Here is a 25,953-nt window from a genome sequence, read left to right as displayed (position 1 = left end):
CCTCTTCCCCTCCCCTTGTTGAATTTTAAGGGCTTTTTATCTGCCTTGGGTCTGTTTTCCCCAAGGGCAGTGAGTGTCTCTTACTCATCTTTGATTCCCCGGGGGTTCTTGCACAGTGCCAGCAACATGGTAGGTACATAATGTACAATTATTAAAAATAGAACACGTCCTACATTAATATGGATTCTGTATAAGGTATTCTATATTTGCCCAATCTTTATTGATGTAGATAGAATATATCCACATATTTCTATGTGATTATACGAAGAAGCTCCTCCCCATCTAACCCTAAATGAGAATTTATAATCTCTGCTTTTCCCCCTTTCTGTTGTAATCTTTTGCAGCAATGATTTTTCTTCACAAGTAGATTTTTTCATACCCTGTGTAGTCATAGAGGAGAGGCTGGAAGGCTTCTGACTGACGCAGTCACCTCACATCATGGTGTGAAAGCAGTGATTGATGACCGCTCATAAAATTCACTGATTTCTACCTTTCTCTCTGAAATATTTCCTAAAATCCAGGGATCCCCATGTCTCCCATTTGAAGGAGTCACTGTGCGATAATTATGCCTAGTTCTTAGTGAAGGAAGACTCAGTAGGGTTAATAGAAGAGCCAAAAAGTGGGAAAGCCCTTCCCTTAGAAACTCAGCTCTTTTGTGTATAGCTCACCCGAGGTGGTCTAGAGTCCAGTCTTGGCTCGAATTGCAGGTGGAGTAAAGCGACTGCATAGCCAGACAGGTGTCTCTAAGAACCAGGATTTTCAGCACAGGAAGAAGGAGAAACCAGAAGCAAGACAGAAGAGACTGATTTGTTAGAATCGGAAGCATCAATATGAATAAATAAAAATACATGATAAATCTTATAAATTTTTATAAATCTTATAAAATATGTATTTCCTAATATTTTCGCCAAAATGTTCTGGAAACGAATTCAGCTGAATTGGGCTCCTTGGAGGTATAACTGACAGCAGACCTAGAGCAGGGACTGAGAGATTATGGTGGAATATCTTGAGATACAGGCAGCACAGCCAGGGTCCCACCAAGGACAGCTGGAGGGCACCCCGAGGACTGCAGAGCCAACTCGCAGAGGCTCCTACTGGCTTGGAGCATCAGTAAGAATAATAATCACAGTGGATTGAAAGCATCAAATTCCGTTTAAATCCAAGAGTTCCTAACAATTCTAAAGAAAAAAAAAAAAACTAAAGAAAGTCTCTCATTGGTTACCTCTGGAAGATGCTAAATAACCAACTCATTGTTTTGAAAATTGTTTGCCAGAGGAGGAATGAGCATTTATTCTGCCTTCCCCATGTTAATTCTATCTCAGGGCAAATAAATTGCTGGTGAGGGGAAATTTCCCATCTTAGAAACAGGTCAGCCAATACGTGCCAATGGAATAAAAATATTACCATTCTGCAGTCCATAATGAAATAGTGGATCTGGACATGATTGCCCATAAGTACTAGCACCAGAAGAGGGAAACCCGGACATTAAACATCACCCATTGGAACTGCACAGCACTTTATTGTTGCTGAAAGCTTGAAGCTACATTGGATCAAGCCCCTAGATTAGAAGTCAGCAAACTCTTGCCCTTGGGCCAATCTGGCCTGCTGCCTGTTTGGTTGAACAGTTTTGTTGGAACAGAACCACCACTCACATACACACTGTCTATGGCTACTTGTGTGTTATGGGCAAAGATGAGGAGTTGGGACAGAAACCATATGACCTGCAAGATGAAAATAGTTACCACTGCCAATCCCTGCTCTGCTGCTCAGGCTCTTGCTATCCACTTGCTGCAAATACAGGGGACAAGAGAACTTGTTAAGTGACACCATGGGGATGATCAACAAAACACAGACTGGAAACTTCTACAGGAAAAATGAGTTTCTTTCTTTAATAAATAAATTGCAAAGAGAGGGGGTGAGGGGACAGGAAGGAAAGTGGGGAAGAGAAGGATCGCCTGTTAAAATTAAAGCATCTTAAGGAAAATATTAACCACTAACAGTATATGGACTCATTTCCTCCTGACTTAAAGAAACTCTAAAAAAGGTTTAAAGTACATACTTATATATAATATTAGGAAAAAATTAAATAATTGATTATGTATTTGTTATATTAAGTCTCTTTGGGTGGAATAATTGTATTGTAACTATTTAAAAAAGGAATCTCTATTTTTTAAAAGATTTTATTTATCTCTTTGAAAGAGTTACAGAGAGAGGAGAGACAGAAAAAGAGATCTTTCTACTGCTGGTTCACTCCCCAGATGGCTAGGTCAGGCCAAAGCCAAGAGCCAGGAGCCATGAGCTCCATCTGGGTCCCCTACATGGGTGGCAGGACCTGAGCCATCTTCTGCTGCTTTTCCCAGGCCATCAGCAGAGAGCTGGAGGGTAGTGGAGCAGCAGGGACTCAAACTGGTGCCCATATGGAATGCTGGCATTGCAGGTGGTAGCTTTACCCGCTATACCACAACACCAGTCCCAGGAATTTCTGTTTTTTGAAGAGCTTTGCTGAAATAACATAGATGGCATGATGTGTTGTACAGGGTTTGTTTTTCAAATCCTGGGAGTAAGACAGGGTAGGCAGGGAAGTGGGGGAGAAATAAATGAAACAAGACTGGTCCTGATTGAGTGGATAATGGGTATACATGGAGGTTGTTGCATTGTTCTCTCTACCAGTGTAAAGGCTGGGAATTTGTTATAATGAAGAGTTGTTGTTGTTGTTGTTTTCATTATTGACGCAAGGCTCCTCTTAAGCCAATGCCTGGGCATTAGCATTTTGTAAACTGCTCTTCTAGAAAAGCGGCCCCTTCGAATGGGCATCCAGACGAAAGGATCGGCTGGGGCTGCCCCCACTTGGAGAAGGGGATATCCTTTTCTAATCTACACAAAAGTACATGTGGATTTGGCGGAGCCCTGGCCCCAAGTGGATCTAACATAGCCAGCACTGAGAATCATCCCACTGTGTGTTACAAATGCCACTGAAACCAATACTTAAAACAAACAGGGAGAATCTGGCCCCAGGTGGGAAACAGCTGGCTATTTAAGCACACAGCCGTTCTGATTCGACGGAGTTGTCAGTGCTTGCTGCATGTTAGAATCACCTGGAGCTCTTCAGGCCGGCGCCGCGACTCACTAGGCTAATCCTCCGCCTTGCGGCACCGGCACACCGGGTTCTAGTCCTGGTCGGGGCGCCGGATTCTGTCCCGGTCCCCCCTCTTGCAGGCCAGCTCTCTGCTGTGGCCCGGGAGTGCAGTGGAGGATGGCCCAAGTGCTTGGGCACTGCACCCCATGGGAGACCAGGATAAGCACCTGGCTCCTGCCTTCGGATCAGCGTGGTGCGCTGGCCGCAGTGCACCAGCCGCGGCGGCCATTGGAGGGTGAACCAATGGCAAAGGAAGACCTTTCTCTCTGTCTCTCTCTCTCACTGTCCACTCTACCTGTCAAAAAAAAAAAAATCACCTGGAGCTCTTCAACCTCATGCTGCTGTGGCCTCACAACTAGGTTAACCCCGGAGATTAAATCCCCAGGGGCTGGATCCCAGGTGATTCCAATGTGCAGCTGAGGTCAGGACAGTGGTCTGGTAGTCAGTGTGTCTCACACTTACAGTGCCTATTGATCACCTGGGGATCTTGTTAACATAGGAGTCTGTGCTGTAGGCCTGGGGAAGGGAATAAGTTGTCTATTCCAAGCAGCTCCCAGGGGATGGCTGCTGCTGCTGCCATGCAGGCACACACTTTGAGTAGCAAAACTTTACAAGAATGCAGTGCCTTTCCACTGGGAACTTATGGTGTATCTGACAGTCCTGAGACTTTTTATTAGAAAGACAGGTTGTCCAGTAGGCCAGAAGAGTTATCCTAATTCAGTTGCATCCTGAGCCCAAGATTTTGCATTCCTATCAGTGCCCAGATGCTGTTGGTTGCCCTTCTATGGACCGTTCTTTGATAGGAAGACCTAGATGAGACCTACTGACATTTCACCTGTGTTACGGGGGTGATCACACAGAAGCGCTTCCTGTCCGCGTGGGCCTTCCTACGGCTTCTCCTCAGTTCCTACTTTCCATTGCAGTGCAGATGAGCAAGGTCAAGTTTACCTTGCTTAACACAGTCAACCCACTTGGTAACTCCAGGCTTCCAATTCTTTGCCAGGCAGGCAAATTGCTCAGCTCCTCAGACTTTGATTTATGGCTCCGTGTGCATATAATAATCAAGCCTCATAGTTGTCTCGCCTTTGGCAGGGCCCCATGGAGGCCCCAGGAATCAGCAGTGCCCAGGGCTTACCTGTGTGAGCAGTCAAGAAGTGCAAGGCTGTCCTGTCCAGGTTGGGCAGGCCACCACTTACTCTGCCTTTGACACCACATTCATTGAGACAAAGTCATGGGAGGACAAGCTTCTGGTTGTAACAAACACAGAACAGTGATCTTCCAGCTTACTTTCTGTTTTGCAGTTCTGTTAGGAACACAGTCCTTGGTGGAAATGTAAACACTGCAGCCTCAGGGTGGCTTGCTGCCCAAGTGGGGGTGAGGGGGGATGGAGTCCCTGGGGCTTGGACAGTGGGGTGGGGCTGATGACAGAGTGCCATCGTGGTGCACTTGCTTAAGTGTGTGTGCGGTTAAATCTAAGAATACCCTGAGTATAAACACTGGGCATTTCTGTTAACAAAATGGTCTATAAAAACCAAATAAAAACTGATAGAAAAGGTTAGAGAAGATGAAAAATTAGGTAATATGTTAATAATGGGGTAGCTCAGTGAAAGAGAACATGGAGAATCTAAAGGGAATAAGAGCAGAGGACTAGCGAGTGCAGTGGGTTGGGACACATGGAGAATTTTCTCATTTTGGCACCTAATTTCATTTGTTGGACTCCATTTCCTTCAGAGCCCTACCTCAGTTGATTAGATTTCAAATGATGTCGATAGCTGTTCCACAGCAAAGATAGCCTTATTTTATGACATGGAAAAGAAGGGATAGTTTGAGAAATTTAATAACAATTACATTTGTGGTTTCTCGTTGTTTTCATCTAGTTAGAATTTTCCTAAAAACTACTCTATCCTCAACTGCCCAATTAATTACCAATCCAGTACTTGCTCAAAATAGTGATTTTTTTTTTTTTGCAGGGGAAGCGTCTGTTCTTCATAGATTTACTTAATGTCTTTAGTTCAGAAATGTTGCTCCTTGTAACTGTAGATATTTGTTCAGAGCAGGAGAGCACTTTTATGTCTGTTCAGAAGGAATATTTTATCCATTCTTCTAAACAGAGCATCCATGCTGGAAATGGAGGTACTGCCCTGCACACCAGGGAGGCCACATATAATGCTGGGGCAGGTCTGTTGAGACCCCCCTCAGCCCATCCCACTGCAGGGCCACTGCATTAAAGACATCCCACTGTCTCCTCCTGGTCGTCACCCACTGGGGGAGCAGTCACGTTGCCATCTGGCAGGTCCAGAGCGACTCACCACCTTCTCCTTCCTTCCTGTGACTACGTGAGAATCACTGGTGCTTCAGTTTCCCTTCTGCTCAGTCATTAAACCTCATTGCTACACTTCAGTTGTGTTCCTTAAGTCATTAGTGTCTCAGGGTAGTTTTCATAGTGTGGGTGGTTTGGCTTGACCTTTCATGGTAGACATCCATGGTTCTGCCACTTAATAGCTGCAACCCTCACAAGTTACTTTACTTCTCAGTTTCCTTGTAAAGTAGAGATAAGGCTTACCTTAGCTGGTAGTTGTAAGAACCAATGGCATATCAAATGTGGCTAGAATGTCATCTTAAGTACTCAGTAAGAGGCAACAGGAGCTACTATACAGTAAGGCTGTCTTCCACCCTGTTCCTTCTTTGGCTTGTCACATACCCGGGCATGGTGTCACACTTTTATTCTTCCTCTTTTTTTTTTTTGTTGGTCTTCTTATCCTCCAGTCCATCTTGCCACACAAATGTTCTTAAACATTTGTTTTTTAAATTACCACATTAAAAAACCTTAGTAGCTTCCAGTTTCCTAGCCCATCATCCACCATCTACATCTAGTTTCCAAGTCTGTTATTTGTAAGAGCCTCTCCATGGTCTGCCAGCATTCACCATGATGTCCCCAAGCCCAAACTATTACTTCATTGCTTTGCATCCAGGGTAATAGAACACTTCATGGAACACACACACACACAGACACACACACACAGACGGGGAGAGAAACCCTCTTCTGGGAACTGTTAGTATAAACGCAGCAAACCTCACCATGGCGTTTCCATCTGTTTTGGTGATTGCACATCATAGTTGATTTTAAAAAAACTTCATGGAATTAATGAATGGTTCTTGTCTTCCTTTTGTCATGCTGAATCCCCGAACTCCATAATACGGACTCTGTACTACCCATCATCATTTGACCATTAGCATGCAATGTCCAACCTTTGCCCTCAAGCCTCCCCCGCGATCCCTAACCTGGAATGTCCATTTCACTTCCTTCCATCCACATAAATTCATCCTCAAAAAACTCAGCTCCAGTGTTTCCTCTGAAGAGCCTCTGAAAACCATGAAACCCTTCATTCTCAAGTTTAGAACTCATGGCCTGATTTCATATTTGATGACTCATTGTACCACCTTGCTGTTTACTTACATTAGTCTATTTCTGGGTCAGATTGCAAGTCTCATAGACATCAGAACATTTCTGTGTCCTGTTCAGATCATAAAGCACCCCTTCCAACACATCGTCAGGGACAAAAAAATTTGCCCAACAAATACTGGAAACTAAACTGCAGAAAAGTAGTAGTTCTAGGGTGTTGCTAGAATGAAAATAATTCAGTTTGGGCTCAAATGTAAAGCTAATTAATTATCAGTTTTGCCTTCAATTAAAGACCCACTGCTGTGAGGATTCGCAGTTCTTGAACTAAAGGAGACTGTTAATGCCACGTAAGCACTGGAAACCTCAGAAACCCATCTCTCCAACTTTCAAATCAATAAAAAGAACCTGTATTTGTCATCTTAAAGTGGTAGTCTTGACCTTTCTGGGTCACAATTTACCCCCTTTTTTGACACTTTAAATCTTTAGATCCAATGTATACACTTAATAGTTAATGCAAATAAGCTTTTGATAATTAGAGTGAGAAAATTGCTTGTATGCTAAACCATATGAAAATAATCCCATCTGAAATCATTTGAAAGGGAATGCCTGTGGATCATTTTCAGCATCACTGGACATTTTAAGCAGCTTACTCAGGGTGACCTAGTAGCTAGGTTGTGAGAAATATAGACTGCTTAGGGCCGCCTAATTCTATGACACTCCACAGCCCTGATGGGAAATTATTGAGGGAGTGATTATCAGGTCCTCCTGCCTTAGAAGATATTGCAGTCTTACAGTCTTTTTTTAATAAAAAAATTTATTTATTTATTTATTTATTTGAAAGAGTTACAGACAGAGGTAGAGAGAGAGAGAGAGAGAGAGAGAGATCTCCTATCTGCTGGTTCCCTCCCCAGATGGCTGCAACAACCAGGGCTGGAATAGACTGAAGCCAAGAGCCGTGGATGCAGGGGCCCAAGCACTTGAGCCAACTTCTACTGCTTTTCGCAAGTATATTAGCAGGGAGCTGGCTCAGATGTGGAGCAGCCAAGACAGGAGCTGGTGCCCATATGGGATGCCAACATCACAGGGGATGGCTTCACCCACTATGCCACAATACCAGCCCCTGCAATCTTACAATCTTGTCATATTACAGCTGGGTTATTAATTTTATCAATTGCCACTGAAGTAAGGAAATCAAATTTTCAAGAATGAAAAAGGATGACTTTTTTCTGGAGTATAGCAGGTAGTTGGCAACACTGAGACCAGAAAACACGTGAATGATTTGTATTTGCAGTATCAAAAGTATATTGATGGGGGCTGGCATTGTGGCATAGTGGGTAAAGCTGCCACCTGCAGTTGGCATCCCATCTGGGTTCCAGTTCAAGTCCTGGCTGCTGGACTTCCAGTCTAGCTCTCTGCTAATGTGCCTAGGAAAGCAGTGGGAGACAGTCCAAGTGCTTGGGATCTTGTACCCTTGTGGGAGACCAGGAAGAAGCACCTGGCTCCTGGCTTTGGCCTGGCCCAGCACTGCAGCCATCTGGAGAGTGAACCAGCAGATGGAAAAATCTCTCTCTCTCTCTCTCTCTGTCCCTCTGTCTATAATTCTTTCAAATAAATAAATAAATATTTTTAAAAGTACATTGATGCAAAAGTTTGTTATTGCTGACATAAAATATTTTTATTGAGGTATAAAATGTATAATATATTTACAGCTCCATGAACTTGCACATGATACATATTCACCTGAGTGACTACCACCTACATCAATATATGAACACTCTCAGCCTTGCAGGAGGCTCCTGCCTGGTGGAACCCCACAGCCTACCACAACGTTATCATTATGCTGATTTGTATTCCCACTGGCTAGTTTGGCCTGATCATGAAAATGTATGCAGGTGAAGTCACGTAGTTTGCTTTTGGCTTCTTTTGTTCCTCATTCATCTATGCTGTTGTGAGTATCCGTGGTTTGTTCATTTTTGTTGGTTTGCAGAACTCCATTATATGAGTACACCATGATCTGTCTGTCCTTTCTTCTGTCCTTAGGTATGGGGGATTTTTCCTGGTTTTAGTTATTATGAATAAAGGTACTATGGGTATTCATGTGCATGTCTTCTGATGGACTTAGGTCTTCACTTCTCTCATGTAAATCCTTGAGAGTGAGATCTCAGGGTTGTAGAGTATGTGTGAGTAAGTGTGCATTGTTTAATCATAGTATATGCTGCCTGTCTTCTCTAGTGATTTACAATGATTTATTTTAACTCAAGAACAGAATATGTGACTCCAAGGTAATTACTGTTGCATAGTCCAAATTGTGCCATTTGTTTCTGATTTATTAATATGAATTAACATCTTAAAATATATTAACAGAATATCTAAAACTTAGCCAGACCAAGTAATAGTTGAAATTAAAGGTGAAAGAAGGTTGAAAACCATTTATAGTCTAAAATTCCATTAAAATTGTTAGCTTTATTGAAGGGCTTCGAACAATCAGAATTTTAATAAATTCTATCATATGGTGAATTACTCTTTCCTTCAGGGTAATTAATAGGAATTTATATTTCAAGGCTAATGTTAATTAATAGTAATTTAGAAAAATATTTAGGAAACTTGTTTACCTTGGTCAAACAAGAAGGCACTTTTCAAAGCAGATACATGAAAAAGGACTCTGATTTGGAATAAACATACTGTTCTGTTGAATAATTGGACTTTATTCCTCCTACACCCGACAAAAATAACATCCTGATGTCCTAGGCCCATGCTATTATTTTTCTATCCATTTTTATTTTGCTCTCATAAAGCAATAAAGTGCTTTTTTTCTTCCTTGTGACCAGGGAATTGTCTAACTTGTTCTCACTGTAATTTGCCTGCTTCCAATTTATAGCTTCTTTTGGAAGGAAGGAGATGTTTATCTATTTACCACGGAATGAAAATCACAGAGTGCTAAATTTTCTGTGCAGAGACGTAGGGTAATGGAAAACCCCATGCAGAAGTCTCCTGTCATTTGCTCCCAAGTGTGAAATAAGATGTGGTTTTGCTTGTCTGTTTCAGCTGTCCCAGGGATCTCCAGAACCCATTGAGCCCAACTTTTTCACAGCAGATTACCATTTGTTACGTCATTCATCCGATGGAAAAAGCCTGTCCCCAAACGACCCCGCAGGTAATGGTCGTCAGCATGGGTAATCCGGCTTTCACAAAGAAATATATTGTCTGCGTCAACAGCAATCCCTGAAAGATTATCCTCAATTGAGAAGAAAAATAGGGCTGCTTTGGATTTTCTGTGGCAACAGTTAAAAGGGACATATGGTAGGAATCTTGAAATTCCCTAAGACATATCTCACCCATTGTGGCAGCTCCCTTGATCATTTATTAATACCATAAACAAACAGAAGGCTCTGTGTGTGAGAACTGCATTTCCTTTTATTTCTTTTTGCTTTTCTGGTGATTGGAAAGCAAATGCACAAAAGCATTTAGGGAGATTAAAAAGCAGAAATGAAAAGTGTAACTGTTCAAATGGAGGAAACCTGAATCTTACCTAAAGAATCTGTATCAGAGCTGTCTACTTGCTTTGTTATTTTTCACATACATTTCACCAGGCGAGGCAGTGTAACACATGGCCTAACGGTGCGGATTCTGTAAACCTGAATGCCTGATTCCACCGTTTAGTTACCTCACTTCTCTGAACTCCAATTCCTTTGCCTATAAAATGGTAGTGAAAACAAAAGAATAAATAAAATGAATTATTATTAAAAATAAAGAATGAATAGTATGTGCATCCTGGGGTTACTGTGAGGACCAGCTTAAACAAAGCGTGCCAGGCCAGTAGTAGGGGCTCAGTGTAATGGAACTTCCATCGTTGTGCATGGAGTATTAAGAGGAAGCATCCCAGACACTGAGATTTCAGAATTTCTGAATCACTTTCGAGTCTCCGTAGGCTATAGTTATGTGGCTAGAAGTGAGGCTTTCGCCATTAGATGAAGGCTCGCCATCTCGCCACCTTGGAAACACATGTTACACTTCTGTTGTTGCCTAAGAAAAGTATTTTGAGGATTCATGATCAAACTTTTCCTACATCTTTTTTAAAATTTTATTTAAGGTATACAAATGCCGGGCATTTCATATGTACAGATTTAGGAACATAGGAGAGGAGGAAGAAGGGTGGGAGTGTGGGCGGGAGGGAGGGTATGGTGGGAAGAATGACTGTGTTCACGACGTCTGGAACTGCTGGGTTAAAGCTGACCCCCAGATAGGCTGCCTTTCACTTCAGGTAGTCTCTGAGAAACCTGGAAGAGCAAGATCAAATCCCATCTGCAGTCCTATGCTGTGAAAAGCCTCTGCAGGACAGGGAAGTTCATCGGCAGGCCACATTTCTCCTTAAGCCAGGAATGCTGAAGAAATGAAGAAGAGCAATGCAAGTCTCTCAAAAGCTCCTCCCAGGGCAGCTGGCTGCCCCACCCCAGAGCTGACCAGGCTTGGTCCATGGCCGGGCACCCTGGGCCAACACAGACAGCAGAGCCTGCAGGCGCAGTGGGGGACACCTCTAAATATGGCTTCCGAAATGAGCTACCAGTACTCAAATCTTCACTTCACCATCGACCTTTAACCCATTTTCTTTTCTTTATCCAAGTGGCAGGGCGACTCCTGGGCTCCACCTAGGTCAGCGTTAATTGATTTGAGTGAATGCTGCTCTACACTGGTTTGGGTTGCTTATGAGTGGGGTAAAGTGCTAGAATACCACATTCTCACCCGCCACCAAAAATGTCTTCTGGGATTAAATGCATGCCATTTCCCTCTAGGCAACCATCTAAAAGGGTCAGATCTTTGATGTCTTTCACAGTCTATTTCTGCCTCCCTGAAGAATTTATTTTCTTTCTAGCACATATTTACTTTTTCTTTGTGGATTAGGGATAAATTTTTAAAACTAATTCTTCAGATTACTTTTTGTTTTTAACAAAAGATTTATTTATTTGAAAGTCAGAGTTATACTGAGAGAGAGAGAGAGAGAGAGAGAGAGAGGTCTTCCATACATTGGTTCGGAGCTTCCATCCACAATGGCTGGAGCTGCACTGATCCAAAGTCAGGAGCCAGAAGCTTCCTCCGGGTCTCTCACATGGGTGCAGGGGCCCAAGCACTTGGGCCATCTTCCACTGCTTTCCCAGGCCATAACAGAGAGCTGGATCAGAAGTGGAGCAGCCAGGACTTGAACCGGCGCCCATACGGGATGCCGACACTGCAAGCGGCGGCTTTGCCCACTATGCCACAATGCCAACCCCTTTCAGGTTACTTTTGTGTTTGGAATTACTCGTCACTTGCCCTTGATACACACACATACACACACTCTATTTTAATTGGCCAGTTTATACCATGAGCAATTCCTCTAAATCTTTGTATATTATTTTTGCAATGTTCTGGCCTAAAGCAGCCAGTTGTTGAAGAGAATCAGAATTTAAATATTCAAGGCCAAAATTCTCTGGAATTGTCTTAGAAGTCTTTTTCATTAAGAGCCTGACCTGTTTTCACTGTAGTTGGTGTCATAATTGTCAGTAAAGACTAAGGGGATAGGCCGGCGCCGGGGCTCACTAGGCTAATCCTCCACCTGGGGCGCCGGCACCCCAGGTTCTAGTCCCAGTTGGGGCGCCAGTTCTGTCCCAGTTGCTCCTCTTTCAGTCCAGCTCTCTGCTGTGGCCCGGGAAGGCAGTGGAGGATGGCCCAAGTGCTTGGGCCCTGCACCCACATGGGAGGCCAAGGGGAGGCGCATGGCTCCTGGCTTCAGATTGGCACAGTGCGCCAGCCTTAACAGCCATTTAGGGGGTGAACCAACAGAAGGAAGACCTTTCTCTGTGTCTGTCTCTGTGTCTAACTCTGCCTGTCAAAAAAAAAAAAAAAAAAAAGACTAAGGGGATATGAACCAAATGTCAGACTTTCCATAATTTATCTATTTCAGGTCTACCCAGCAGCTTTGATTTAGAGGAAGGAATAACATATGAAGAGATGCAGGTGAGTAGTTTGCAATGCCCGTGATGAGTTTTGGTTGCTTTTAATTCAATACTGGCCTGATTCTCCGCCTTTTTTCAATTTTAGACCGTGATTGAAGAAGTCCTAGAGGAAAGTGGCTATTACAATTTTACGTCTAACAGGTGAGATCTAGAGTTTGCTTTCAAGTGTGAAAGATGAATTGTGATCACTAGATGTTAGTTCCGATTTCTCTTTCCTTGATTATAGAGGTTTTTAGAAAATTTTCACTTCAAAGACTTTTACGAAGTATCTTTGTTTAGACTTGATACAACTGGATAGGATTCCTAATCAAAAAAGTTACCATTGTAGGTGACTGTAACTGTATCCAACTGGGAAAATCCAAGAGCCAGTGTTGAAGGTGTGCCTCAGAGTTGCCCCACTCAGAGAGTGAGGGTGGTGGGATATTTATCTCCCAACTTCACCAGTCGTTGTTTGAGATCTTTCCCCACAGGAAGTGTTAATTCCTGGTGTTTCTGACCTTGCTCATGGTGGGTAAAGATGGTCAGAGAAATGCTTAGGAAAAGAATTGCAGATACTAACCGTGGAGATCTGGCCAGCAGGCTCCGAAGTGAAAAAGAAAGATGTGGGCATCGACAGTATCCAATATGCATGAGTTGTGTCCTGACTTTCCCAAGGAGCCCTCTCATAGCTGAGTCATCAGATAGATGGCAAGCATTCGCATCCACATTCTGGATGGCTCAAGGTTGTCTTAGGGGGCATTGTCCTCTGGAGTGTATGCTAACGTGGCCTTTGGTGCCTGGCGGAACTGCCCTCCTTTCTAGCTAGTGAAGCTATTTTGTGGCTTAAATTATTTCAGAAGTCTTCCCCAAACTAGTACCCGTGCTAAGAGAAAGAGGGCTGCAGAACATATATTTAAGGTCATTATATGAAAATGAGATTCTTTTTTAGGACTAGTTCAGTCCCTCTCTTTTTTTTGTTCTTCTCCCATTTCAATGAGTTTTTCATATGAATCACACTGAGATTGTTCAACTACTTGCTTGTTTGGCTTGATAATATATTTCCAAAATACTACCTTTGTAAATTTAGTTCTGTTGTGACTTGTAACTGCAGAGAAAAGATGAGTAATTCTTATTTTGCAAAGATATATTGTTAATAGACATTACCGTCTCCACAACTACTCTCCTCCCACCAGCCCTGGAGAAGTTTTTGACTTTTCAGTTCCTGCTGGAGGACTGGCTGTATCCAGCCTTTCATGGATGGTCTGAGTGTCTTTGCTCTTGACTATCAGCATGTTATTACTTCAAGTACTCTTGCCTTGTAGTGAGGCAAACACATTTATTGTTTTTTTTTATTTATCTATATTTCTCCAGAGAGTCAAGATCATGAATAAAAGGATAATTAATGTCTTAATATTTTTTTAGAAAACCAGCTGAATATCAGTGAGAAACTAGGCATGTAAAGAACACAGGAAAGCTCTTACAAGAGCACTTATTTTTTCCCCTATCAAAAAATAATTATTTACATCTTTTTTAGAAGTTACAGTTATCTGTTTTCAATTCTCACTACCTCTAAGTTTTTTTTTTTTTTTAAATCCAGCTACAGAGTTACACTTTTATAAGACACATTGCAAATTTTTTTTACTATGCTAGTGACTCAATCCAGGTCTACTATATCAGTGCCTGGTACCCGCGTTACTGAGCCATCACAGGCTGCTTTCTGGGTGTGCATCAGCTGGAAGCTGTAATTGGTAGCAGACCAGGAACTCTAACCCAGGTGCTCACACATGGGATGTGGGCATCATAACTGTTACAACAAACTCCACATCATTTTTTGGCTTCTATTAGCAATGATGGAACCCATCTAGGAGAAAGACACTTCACAGTTTACTAGTACAAATAACTGCTGATTGTACCTAAAATCACTGCTTGTTTACAACTGTTCCAAATTAATTCCCAAGAAATAAGCCATGTTTCGCTTAGGAATACCTAATAGTCCAAAAACTAGAAATACACATAGCTGTAGGTACAAATCATATTAGCTTCTATTGCCATGATTTCCCCACAGCCAAAGGATGAAGGATGTTCAATATCATAAGACATGTAAAGTATTTAGATACGGTATTTCAGATCTGTAAAATATATTTTTCCCAAATAGGTTCCACTGAATGACCAATATTGTTAAATACTTTGGTGAAAATGTTTGATGAAAATAATGTTTCCATCACTAAAAGTATTTGGGAAATTCTGAATGTACATTTTTGCATTTAAAAAATATTTATTTATTTATTTGAAAATCAAAGAGAAAGAGGGAGGTGCAGAGAGAGGCATCTTCCATCCACTGGTTCACTCCCCCAAGTGACCACAACAACTGGGGCTGGGCCAGGCTGAGGCCAGGAGCCTGCAGTTTTGTCTGGGTCTCCCACGTGGCTGCAGGGGCCCATGCCCTTGGGCCATCCTGCTGCTTTTCCAAGTGCTTTATCAGGGAGCTGGATCAGAAGCAGAGCAGCCAGGACTCTAACTGGTGCTCCTATGGGATGCTGGCATAGCAGGCAGGGGCTTAACTGCTGCGCCACAATGCTGTCCCTCATTTTTTTTCCATCTTGAAGGATTGTTGACATCCATCAGTGTTTTAAACACTCTGAGATGTCTCATTGGAAAGAAATCTGCTGTGTTTGTGTACCCCGGTCTTTTCCTCATCATGCACATGGAACACGAGTTGATTAAAGCTGTACTGGCTGTGTGGTTGCAAGTGGGAAACACTGTTCTCACTGCTCTGTCAGGGTCTACCCAGGTCTGCTATAGTTCTCATCATCATAGTCACCATTATTATTGCATAAAATTAGAAAGTGATCTTAATGAAGCACCCTGCAGAGAGAATTACATACTTAATCCCTTTATTGTGCCTATTTGCGACTTAACACTGTCCCTTCAAGCTTACATGCACATCATCCCCTAGCCACTAAAGTGCTTGAGCAGATAATAGCACATTTTGAGCTTAGATTTTAGGGCTTGTATTTAGCTAGAGACTTCCGAGGTGCTGTTTTCAGACTGAGATCATGTCTCATCTACCAGCTGTCTTTCGGGAGGATTTCTGGAAATGGTGAAATAGTTTGGGGAATGCATGAGCTATTGGTTTGGAAGAATATCTCAGCCACAAAATAAAGTGGTAACAGAAGTAGCACCTAGGGCCCCTGACCAAAATGAGCTATTTCTCATTTTTGGGCTTCTGGGAGGGGGAGCTAGGACTGAGTTGAGAAGGAAGCACTGTAAAGAAAATGAAAAAGAGCAAGAGTGTTGCCTGGCCTCATAACTGCTCCCAGAGTAGGCTCTGTTGATCACTTGCAGGAGTGTGTGATCACTGAGATTTTGCATACGTAGAGGTTTAGTTCCTAGCAGAAGGATGTAACCTAGAATGCCTTAATTTTAACATTGTTGTTTGTAAGAATAAAACCATTTGAGTTCTGTGAATGAGTAGATGACAAGCATATCATCTTGACGAATGCACTTAGGGGTGCACAGCAGTATTTTATTTTTAGTATTAAAATATGTATTAAGAAATGATAGACAAAGCAAACAGAAATATACATTGAATCAGCTTGCATTGCTTCAGTTCCTCAGTTGTCTAGTGAACATCTAAAATGATTATTTTAAAGTGCATAGGCCTTAATGTACAGGGTATTTTGAATGGATTTACTAGTTCCTATTGTGTTTATAGCTTGAGAAAGACTCCAGTGGCAGTGAACATTAGTAAAAGGTACCTTTCTAAAAATGTCCTGGGTTTAATAAAAAGGAGCATTTTTATTCATTGTGATTTATTTATACATACGGCCTAGCCATAGCTTTTGAAATTGAATCTGGGAACTAGAGATTGTAGCGACTGTAAAGAACTCTTCTACTTCTGACTCTTCCAGGTATCACTCCTATCCATGGGGGACCAAGAATCATCCCACCAAAAGATGAAATGCTGCATTTGGAATGGACTTGGTTTTCCCAGTGAAGTTCAAGTTCTGAACTTCAGCCACTACTTGCAAGATACTCAAGGATTGGGTGTTGCTAGAAAGATGTGGGGGAAAAAAGACCAAAATGTAATGGGGTCTGATGGATCTCCTCCCAGAACCCTATGGTGGGTGGATGACAGCTGCAGTGCTGGGGGTTCCATCCCAGAATGCATTATATACAGGATGTCAGGGCTGTCAATGTGCTCCTGGGAGAAAAGACTGCAAAATTCATCTGTGGGGACAAAAAGCCTCACTCTCACAGAACATTCATCTCCAAGATAAAAAAAAAATCGTATTTTTCAAAAAAATATTTTCTACTCAGGATTGAAAAGGTATCTAGTCTTCCTTGTATAAAAGAAATTGTTCTAGATAAAGAAAATTATAGAACCCAGAATGGCATATTGGGTGACTCACTGTACGCATCATTTCTTTTTATCTCAAAAGAAATTCAAAATATATGGTTGATTTTTTTTTAATGCAAGGATTGGTTCTGTCTTAACCATTCTGGTGCTGATGGCCTTGAACCATGGTACAGTGTAGACAGTATTTGTAACTTTGCACAGCCTCTTGGAATAACTGTTAAATGTTACATCTAAGTTAGACTAACTGAATTATTAATATACAATGTGTGTATATGTACATATATGTAGGGGAGAGAGGTTTTGATTAGACTAATGCTTTGCTGCTGATCAAACTTATGGTGTTTTTAGAGCACTTTAAAGAGTTCACAGAATCTATGAAAGAGATGCAATATTACTTCCTCCAAGTCTTTTCTTACTAAAATTACCTACAATGTTTATAAATTTTTATTGTGAAAACTAGAAATGAAACTAAGTTGTATAATAAACTATAAAATCATTCTTTATTCATTGAGACACCCAAAGAAAGAGAAGCAAGAATGCCAGTGTCCCATTCCTAGGTAGGGAGAGTTTATGACCAACGTTTGATAGATTCATTTTGGGCTAAAATTCTTCAGTCGACTTTTATAACTCTGTAATGTCAAGAAATGCTCTTATTGCCAAATCGGACTGCATTTCTGACTACTTAAAGAACAATTAATTTACATTAAATAAGTGATCTGGAAGCTGAAATTATGCTTTTTATTTATTTTTCACTGAGCTTTTTCATCTTTATTTACACTGATATGTGTCTCACATGATTGAATAGAATATAACTCAATATATTTACAGTGATGGAAACAAAATAACATTTCTGTGACATATGAAAAATGCCTTAATGTGAATCTGTGCAATTTTTAAAATTAGTATGTTTAATATTTAAATGATATCCAAATTCCCTTAAATCATGTACTAACAACTTTGAAGATTGCCATTGAGTCTGTATTTATGCCAAATTGATAATTAAAACACATTCTATTTAAAATAATAGGTAAAAATACAGTAATGAAGATTTTCAGAGAGATTTCAAACCAGTTCCATCTCTATGTGAAATTTACAAGCAAAATCAAAACGTTGTATTTTAATTTACCAAGGCAAGGTTTGATTTCTGTTCTAACTTAATGTGAACATATATTGTTGGTGTTTATACCTTTTAATGTGAGTAGGAGGAGCATTTCCTCATCCTGCAGGAAGCAGAGGCTTAGTGGTACACAAATTCTAATGGTGATTAGAAACCCATACCTAGGGTAAACCAAACTGTGAAAAGCAGAACAATCAAGTTTATTCTCAAATGCTAAACTACACAAAACAGAATTTAGGAAATGACAGTAGTCAAAAATCATAACTTCCTATGAAATGATTTATTTGAGATGTTTTTAAATGTGTACAGTTGACTTTATTGATCAAAATGAGAGGGAAATTTTTCTAACTCATTTAGGGGAGAAACCATTAAGAGTTAACAAACATAAGCAAATGAATGTCCTTTCAGCAGTAGCTTCAGGCCCATTAACTCTATGCTGATAGATGTATTGTTTTGCTAAAGTAATGAATGGGCTCTACTGGAATTCTCCCTTAAACAACACCAATCAGTGAATCTACATCATGCAGGGCCTGGCCTCTGAGAGAAAGTTAGATGCTGGCAAGAACACCACTTTGTAGCAGGAGTCACGCCACAGAAGTAAGCTTTGCAAAGGCCCTCAGTTTCCAAACAAGGAGCACCTCCAAAAGGAGAAGGATCATTTTGTTTTTTGACTCTCAAAGCAATCTTCTAATGCAAGCAGTTGTTACTTGAAGTTAATAACCTCATCTTTTGTAGAATGCATTTAATTTCTCTCTCTCTCTCTCTCTCTCTCTCTCTCTCTCAATCTTAAATGATTTGTTGTGTGGTGAAAATCCCTGGGAATTCATTGAATTCATCTAATTCTTGATGACCGGATACTTGTATGGATAGAATATGAATCAGTCTTTTTGGATTACTTGGGATACACAAATGCCTCAGTTAATTATGTTTTATCTGCCAGCTCTGTCTGAACACCTGTACTTGAAACCTTGATTTTCTTTTTAAAAAGCAAAATGTTCCGTTCCTAGGGGAGTGACTACGGCAGGGATATCTGCTTGGTGGTTGTTAACTGTCTTTCGGATGCAGAATCTTTAAATGGAGACTTTCAGGGAATAGTAGTAACATGGACACTTGGATCTGCACTGTGGGTGAGCCTCAGCAGCTTGGGGACATGCTCTTTGAATCCAGAAAGGACATATGAACAATGTGCACCTAGTCTATTTTGGCATTCTAAAACAACACTGTTATGAAATTTGTTGAATTTATGTTATGAATTTATTGACATAGCTGACAAGGAGTTCAGGTCTTACTGTAAGTACCATCAATGACTCATTAACTACTATGGATTTTGATGTCTAAAACCAATATAGAAAGGGTTAGTTAGATGCAATTCTAGCAACATCACCAGTTAATCACCACTTGTATTTAATAATATTAGGTAGTCAGTTCTATCAGTATTAATATGCATGAAACCTACATTTCACCTTTTGATTTTCTGGGTTACAAACTAAGTTTATTTCTTTTTTTTTTCCTTTTCTGAAGTAGGAATCAGGCACAGTGAATACACTAAGTTCATTCAGAAATGGCGTCAGCTTCTATCTGAAGGCAGAAACAACTTCATTTAAGTGATTGTTATTGTTTGTCTTTTATTTCTGTTCCGGTGGTATGCAGGAGGTATGCAGGGGGTATGCTGGAGTCCACTGGAGAGGTGACACTGAGAAGGCTGGGCAGAAACAGCTGCTCAGCACCCTGGTGATGCAACTACTTACAAAAGGCTTCCTAAGCCTTTGTTGACCTTGACTCCTTGGGCAAAATTCTAGCCGCACAAGAAATTCTTCACGTTCAACAAGTAAATGAGATATAAACAGTGTGTTTTATATATACCTATATGATACCTTTCAATTTGTATTAATTATCCTTTGGTGGAAACTGACATAGTTTTGGGTAGATTATTTTTTCAACTGAAATGTGCTGCTAACACTGTGCTTACAAATTGAATGCCAGTTCTCATATTGGTAGGAAGACACACATGTCTCAGGGAAGCACCTCTGTGATAAAGGGACTCTTATGTGTGTCATTACAGTGAAACTGTGTCTTGCAAGCATGATTGCTATGGTTGGTGATAGTCCAGCTGTGATATTGTTTTGAGATTTGCAAGAGGGACAGGGAAGATTTTATGACTTTGACCTGTGACTGATGGATGTCCCTAGTCTACACGTCCTCTGAGTCCAGGGCTAATCATTTTAAACATGCAGATCACACACCCTAAAGGTCACAGAAGCATTCTTTGTTGCAAGGGTACTCTGTTTTTTGTTTTGTTTCTACTGTACCTATGCAGTACTTGACTAATAACACACAATTAAAATACAGTTCGTTGTTTCATATTAAAAATAAATGCACCCTCTTCCTATTTGAAAGCTCAGTGTTGCTCCTGTCAATGTGAGCTACCTTTTCCCCGCTCTGTTGGTACAGGGAAGTTTCACTCTGTACCCAGTTACTGTGCTTAGAGGTAACAGAAGTGTGTGTAACAGCAAACCTGTGACTGTTTCAGTTCAGTCTTTCTGAAGGAGCTTACCTTTGTTTACACTGACCAAAGAGAGAAGGTGTGTCTTTATGGAAAAATATGGCTGGCTGTCATTCTTACAGACAATCAACAAGTCTGGGCAGATGCTTAGAATCAAAATGGTGCGCTGACAAACAAAAAGTTAGCTAGAGTTTTTGCAAGCACTGGTCCCATAACACAGGGAGAGAGAGATTCACACTAAGAATAACAAACTAAGAGGACGTAATGTGTTGAGGCCTCTTCACTTTAAAACCAGACCACAAATGGCACTGATGAAATGATCTTCTGAGCCCATGACATAGCTCTATATTTCAAGTTCTATTTGAGCCAGGATTCTGAAAAGGGAGAGAAGGCTTGTGAATGCCTATTAAATTTTAGCTAAAATACTTGCCTTCCAAATTCTGTGTGCTGATCTCATAGTGAATTTCAGAGGAAATTGAGCTGGTTCAGGGATTCCTCATCTATCCCTCACATCACAGGCAGAAAGACATGCAGTATTTTCATGAAGGCGACATATACAATGAGGGAGGTAAATAAATATAGGGACTCAGTGTGGGCGGTGGATTCCAATTTGTGAAAGATGAGACAGCTTTCAAGCAGGTGGGACAATCCCCAAATTAAAACTCTTTTGAGAAGTCAGAGGGCAAATAGAAGGCACATTGCTTCCCGGAAGCCTGGCATTGCCCAATCGTTCACCCACTGCATGATGTGCAGTGTGTGTAAGAGGCAGCTTCTGGCCCGCGCCGCGGCTCACTAGGCTAATCTTCCACCTGCGGCACCGGCACCCCGAGTTCTAGTCCCGGTCTGGGCGCCAGATTCTGTCCCGGTTGCTCCTCTTCCAGGCCAGCTCTCTGCTGTGGCCCGGGAGTGCAGTGGAGGATGGCCCAAGTCCTTGGGTCCTGCACCCGCATGGGAGACCAGGAGAGGCATGTGGCTCCTGGCTTCGGATCACCACGGTGCGCCGGCCGCAGTGGCCATTGGGGAGTGAACCAATGGAAAAGGAAGACCTTTCTCTCTCTCTCACTTTCCACTCTGCCCGTCCAAAAAAAAAAAAAAAAAAAAAAAAAAGAGGCAGCTTCTATGTAGCTCCAGATACTTAAGTGATTCCTGCTACTGGATCTCCTGGAAGAGACCATAGCCATCTCTGTGGCGTTGTCAACAGCAGCTTGCCTGCTTGGAACAGAAGGCCCTAGAGACTCCTCAGTAACCTGTTGGTCAAATCCTCTGGTTGGGGTCCCTATGAAGCATCCCACAAACATTAGACTCCTCAAAGAAGCACTTTTTAAAAAATCTGCCATTAAAGTGAATGTGGTTCTGTCCCTGGGGCCATGTTTTCTTCCCCGTGTTTCATCCCATAGACTCAGGCCCATTTTATCTGATAATGCAAATTTTTCGAGAAGTATACATGGAACCTAAATAGATACACACAGGCAGATGGAAGATGCTTGCACTTAGCTAGATTAGAAAATAATCATTGCAAGGTATTTTGGCTATTTGCAAGTGAACCAGCTGTGGAAAGAATCCATCATTTTATCCTCCCAAATAGGGAATTAAAGTCACTTAAACTCTTTTTTGAGTGTGTTCTGTTTACTGACATTTAGCAGATGAAAACTGAATTATAATGCTTCCCATATTCTCTTGTTCCCAGTGGAGAATTTGTTAGGATCAAAAATAAATAAATAAATAAGTAAATATAAATAAGTAAGGCTGTCTTCTGAACGGAAGCAAAGCCCCTAATCCTCATGTCGCCCAGAGCGTCCCTCTCCCTGACAGCCTGGGGTGTGATTCAAAGGCCTGTCCCTGCAGAATACAAAAATGTTCTCAGTGCAATTTTCCCCTCAAGTCTCTTAAGACAGTACTTTGTTTTGTTCCAGGACTTCCCATCCCATTCTTCTCCCTGTCCAGTTTCACCCGCTAGCCCCCATTCCCACCCAAGTAACTGAAGGGTTTCCTACCGGAGGTGAGAGGAATGTTTGCGGGACACTAATGGGGTGTGTGTAGCAGGCAGCCAGCAAGGGACTCCTGTGCACGTGCTTCTTGTCCTAAGACATCCAGAATACATCCTGCCTGAACACACCTAGACTGGAAAACGACCATGAGGTTGGAGACCCTGAAAAGAAGAAAGAGAAATGCATTTATAAAGGATTGTATAAAAGGTGCAAGCAGCATTTATTTTTGCTATTGCTTAAATATACTCTGTAAAAATGCTAAAGAAAAATAATAAAAGTGTATTTTCGAGTTACTGGAACATTCTCTCTTGTCCGGAGTCTACAGCAAATAATGATCTCTTTTCTCTCACCACCTCTCCAGGCTCTTCTTTTGTGCTTTCGTCTTTTGATTAAAAAATAAATCTACACAGGCAATCAAATATGTATGCAAGTTCCAGTATATCCCTCAGCGTTAGTGACTTGGTCCCTGTCTCAGTTATTTATTGCTACAAATGTTGTCTAACAAAGTACATCAATACTTAGGGGTTTAAAATGACAACTTATTATTTCTCATGAGCCTAAAACTCAGCTCAGTGTTTTGTGTAAGGTGTCCGGCGTGTAACAGATCTTCCCAGGCAGACGAATCGATTCATTCACAGGCTTTTATTGGGGTTCCGCTCCTGGGCGAGGTTCCCCGGTCCGAACAGAGCAACAGAGCGGGGGCTGGGGAAGTCGCGCGTCAGAGATTGGGAGAGCTCCTTTTATAGATTCAGGGCATGGGAGTTAAAGGTTGAGGCGGGTCTGATCCTCATTGGTTGACCTTTAGGCACCCGCAGGGACCTTGACAAGGACTTTCTTCCCCGGAAGTACAGGTAGGGACTCTCCATTCCCGGAAATATAGGCCTTCCTTCCATGCAGATCCCAAAGCTACCATTTTGCAGATCTGAGCAAGGCTCAACGGATTTGCAGTGGGTCCCTGCATGTGTCAGTGGCCAGCGGGCATGCTGGCTAGGATAGATCCAGGGGGGACAAGAGTTTCTCCCATCCCTTCTCCCTCAGCTATCTCTCACATCACTATGGCAGCCTAACGCAGATCTGGTTTTTGTGATAGTGGCAAAGTTGAAAAGAGAATGTAGATTTACTTCGCAAAGCCCTAGCTTATATTAGGCTTTCCCCATTCCTCTGGGCCAAAACAGAGCCCATGGTCAAACTCAGCTCTAGAATGGGAAGAAATAGCAGGTGTTCATTGTTGTGTAACAAATTGCCATAAACTTGGCAGTTGGCAACAACACACATTTACTACCACAATTTCCGTAAGTTGGAAGATTGAGCATAGCTTACTTGTTCTCTGCTCCGGGTCTCACTTGCTGCAAATAAATTGGTGACTAGGGATTGGATCTAATGAGTCTCAGGATGATGATCCTCCAAGCTTTCAGTTTGGCAAAGATCAGTCCTACGTACAGCACCCTGTCATGTGGGCTTGCCCATAGTGTATATCAAGGCAGCTTGCTGCTTCAAGGTCTATGGGGAAGCCTATGTCCTCTCTCTCTCTCTCTCTCTCTCTCTCTCTCTCTCTCCCTCTCTCTCTCATCTGCTAAGACAGATTTACCCCCTAATCAAGGGTGTGGCATCCCATCATCTGTACCAAGTCACGGGTGTAACCTTTACCCAAGGGGAGAGGCTTATACAAGGGTGTAGGGTGTGACAGCCAGAGAGTACAATAGTACAGTAACAAAGGACACAGATATAGGTAGACTTGTAAAATTGAGCCCATGAAATGCCAAGTGCAATACCAGGTTATCACAGCCCTGATGGAAGACTCTGTGAATTGTGTGAGGTGGTCTCATGAACGTGGCCTCAGACACAGGACTGAATTCCAGAGCATTTCTGTCCTCGCACCAGGATTCCAACAGATGTCTCCAGCAGGTTATTTGCAAACCAAATCTCACCCAGCAAATAGACAAACAAACCTCAGTTCCTGGCACGAGAAGCAGGAACGGAAATTGTTCTTCCAGGAGCCAGAGGAGTATTCTGTAGCATCACCATAAATGTCCCTGGCATTCTTAAAACTCTGTGCCATGTCAGCTGCTGTTCTAATTTTAGTTCTTTATCAAATGAGAACAAATGGATTGCTCTCAGTAATTATGTTTATATTAAAATAAGTGAATTATAGAGTACATCTTGATATAGCTACAAACTACAATCTTAAACAAAATAAGCGATGGCAAGTGCTCCCCAAACATAAAGATTATTTTCCTCTTCCCAAGATTAAGAACACAATTTTATGTTCATTTTATCTCTTTCTACGAAGTTGCCTCTGTAGTACAGGCTTGGTTTGCTATCACACTATAAAGACTAAAATGTCAAGGATTTATTTTGTGCACACTCTGGTTTTATCTCTTGAGCCATATAGCGTTGCCAAAGACATTTTAACCATCTTTGGGATGTGCAAAAAGTTGTTTACATAATGCTGGAAAAAATGTTGTAATTTTCATGATTATATGAGAACTTCAAAAAGTTCATGGAAAAATGGAATAACAAGATATTTACTTGGGTGCAAAAGTTTTTTGAAATTCAGTTATAGTTTCTTTACAATACATTTTTTCCACAAACTTTTTGAAGACACCCCCACCATGTTTTCTGAAATGTAAGGCATTAGGAAAAAAATCACCTAAAGCCTGGAATCTCTAAATTTATTTTCACATACTATAACAAGTAAACCTGCTTTAAAAATTGGGTCTTTGGCTCAAATAGCTTTGAGTTCAGAAGCCAGCTCCCTGATTTTCTACTTGTGTGACCTCAGACCAAGGATGTAAGCCTTCTATAGCTTAGCTTTGACATGTGTATCATGAGCATCACCGACAATTCTACCTTAAAAGGTTGTTGGACCTTGGTCTAGTGCAAGAATTAAACACTGCAATAGAAATAAGACACTTGGTATGTCAGCCAACTATTTGGATGAGAACGGTCCTCAGATTGCTGCAACCTGCTCTGTTTGCTGGCAATCTAGAAATTTCTGTCTCCAGAGGTAGCCCTTGACCAACATGAGTTTGGTACATGGGATCAAATCTTCCAGAACCCTCACCCAAACTGGGTCAGCTGTGAGGTGCTCTCTTCACTTTTTTTCACAATTTCCCTGCAGAACTGAGTTGAAGTCACTCTCAATAGGACTGTACCTGATAAGGCATATGAGGCTGGCTTCCTCCCTGTCCCCGTCCAACTTCCCCACTTGCCTACTAGGCTTCCTGGCAACATTTCCCAATGAATCCATCCAGGATGGGATTCTGGAAAATCCCACCTGAGTCACTGGCAGGAGAACGTAGATAGCCAAATTAATATCAACTTAAAATGTTTGTGACCATGAGTGTGCATTGGTAAGCTTTTAATGGTACACCTGCCCTGGGAAATGATTCATTGATTGCTGTTGCTGCTGTTGTGTGCTAGCACAGAAAGGTTGAAAATAAGTCAAATGACTTGGTGGTTGGGCCTGCACCTCCT

At 41.7% G+C, this 25,953-nt stretch overlaps 1 protein-coding gene across 6 annotated transcripts in view; it reads left to right on the top strand.

Moving 5' to 3' along the window:
• NEK10 (NIMA related kinase 10) overlaps positions 1-17,597 on the top strand; it is a 376,418-nt gene extending 358,821 nt beyond the window's left edge. For all 6 annotated transcript variants that reach the window (XM_008266081.4, XM_008266080.4, XM_008266079.4 and 3 more), the window contains 4 exons: positions 9,585-9,693; positions 12,478-12,530; positions 12,615-12,670; positions 16,420-17,597. In XM_008266081.4, the coding sequence (XP_008264303.2) occupies positions 9,585-9,693; positions 12,478-12,530; positions 12,615-12,670; positions 16,420-16,468 (267 nt within the window). In that variant the 3' untranslated portion in view covers positions 16,469-17,597. The remainder of the gene's footprint in view (positions 1-9,584; positions 9,694-12,477; positions 12,531-12,614; positions 12,671-16,419) is intronic.
• Positions 17,598-25,953: the final 8,356 nt, after the last annotated feature.

The sequence above is a fragment of the Oryctolagus cuniculus genome, chromosome 4 (assembly GCF_964237555.1).
Source record: "Oryctolagus cuniculus chromosome 4, mOryCun1.1, whole genome shotgun sequence".
In the NCBI taxonomy this organism is placed as follows: domain Eukaryota; kingdom Metazoa; phylum Chordata; class Mammalia; order Lagomorpha; family Leporidae; genus Oryctolagus; species Oryctolagus cuniculus.
Note: the sequence above shows the minus strand (reverse complement) of the source record. Positions and strands in the feature narration are given on the sequence as shown.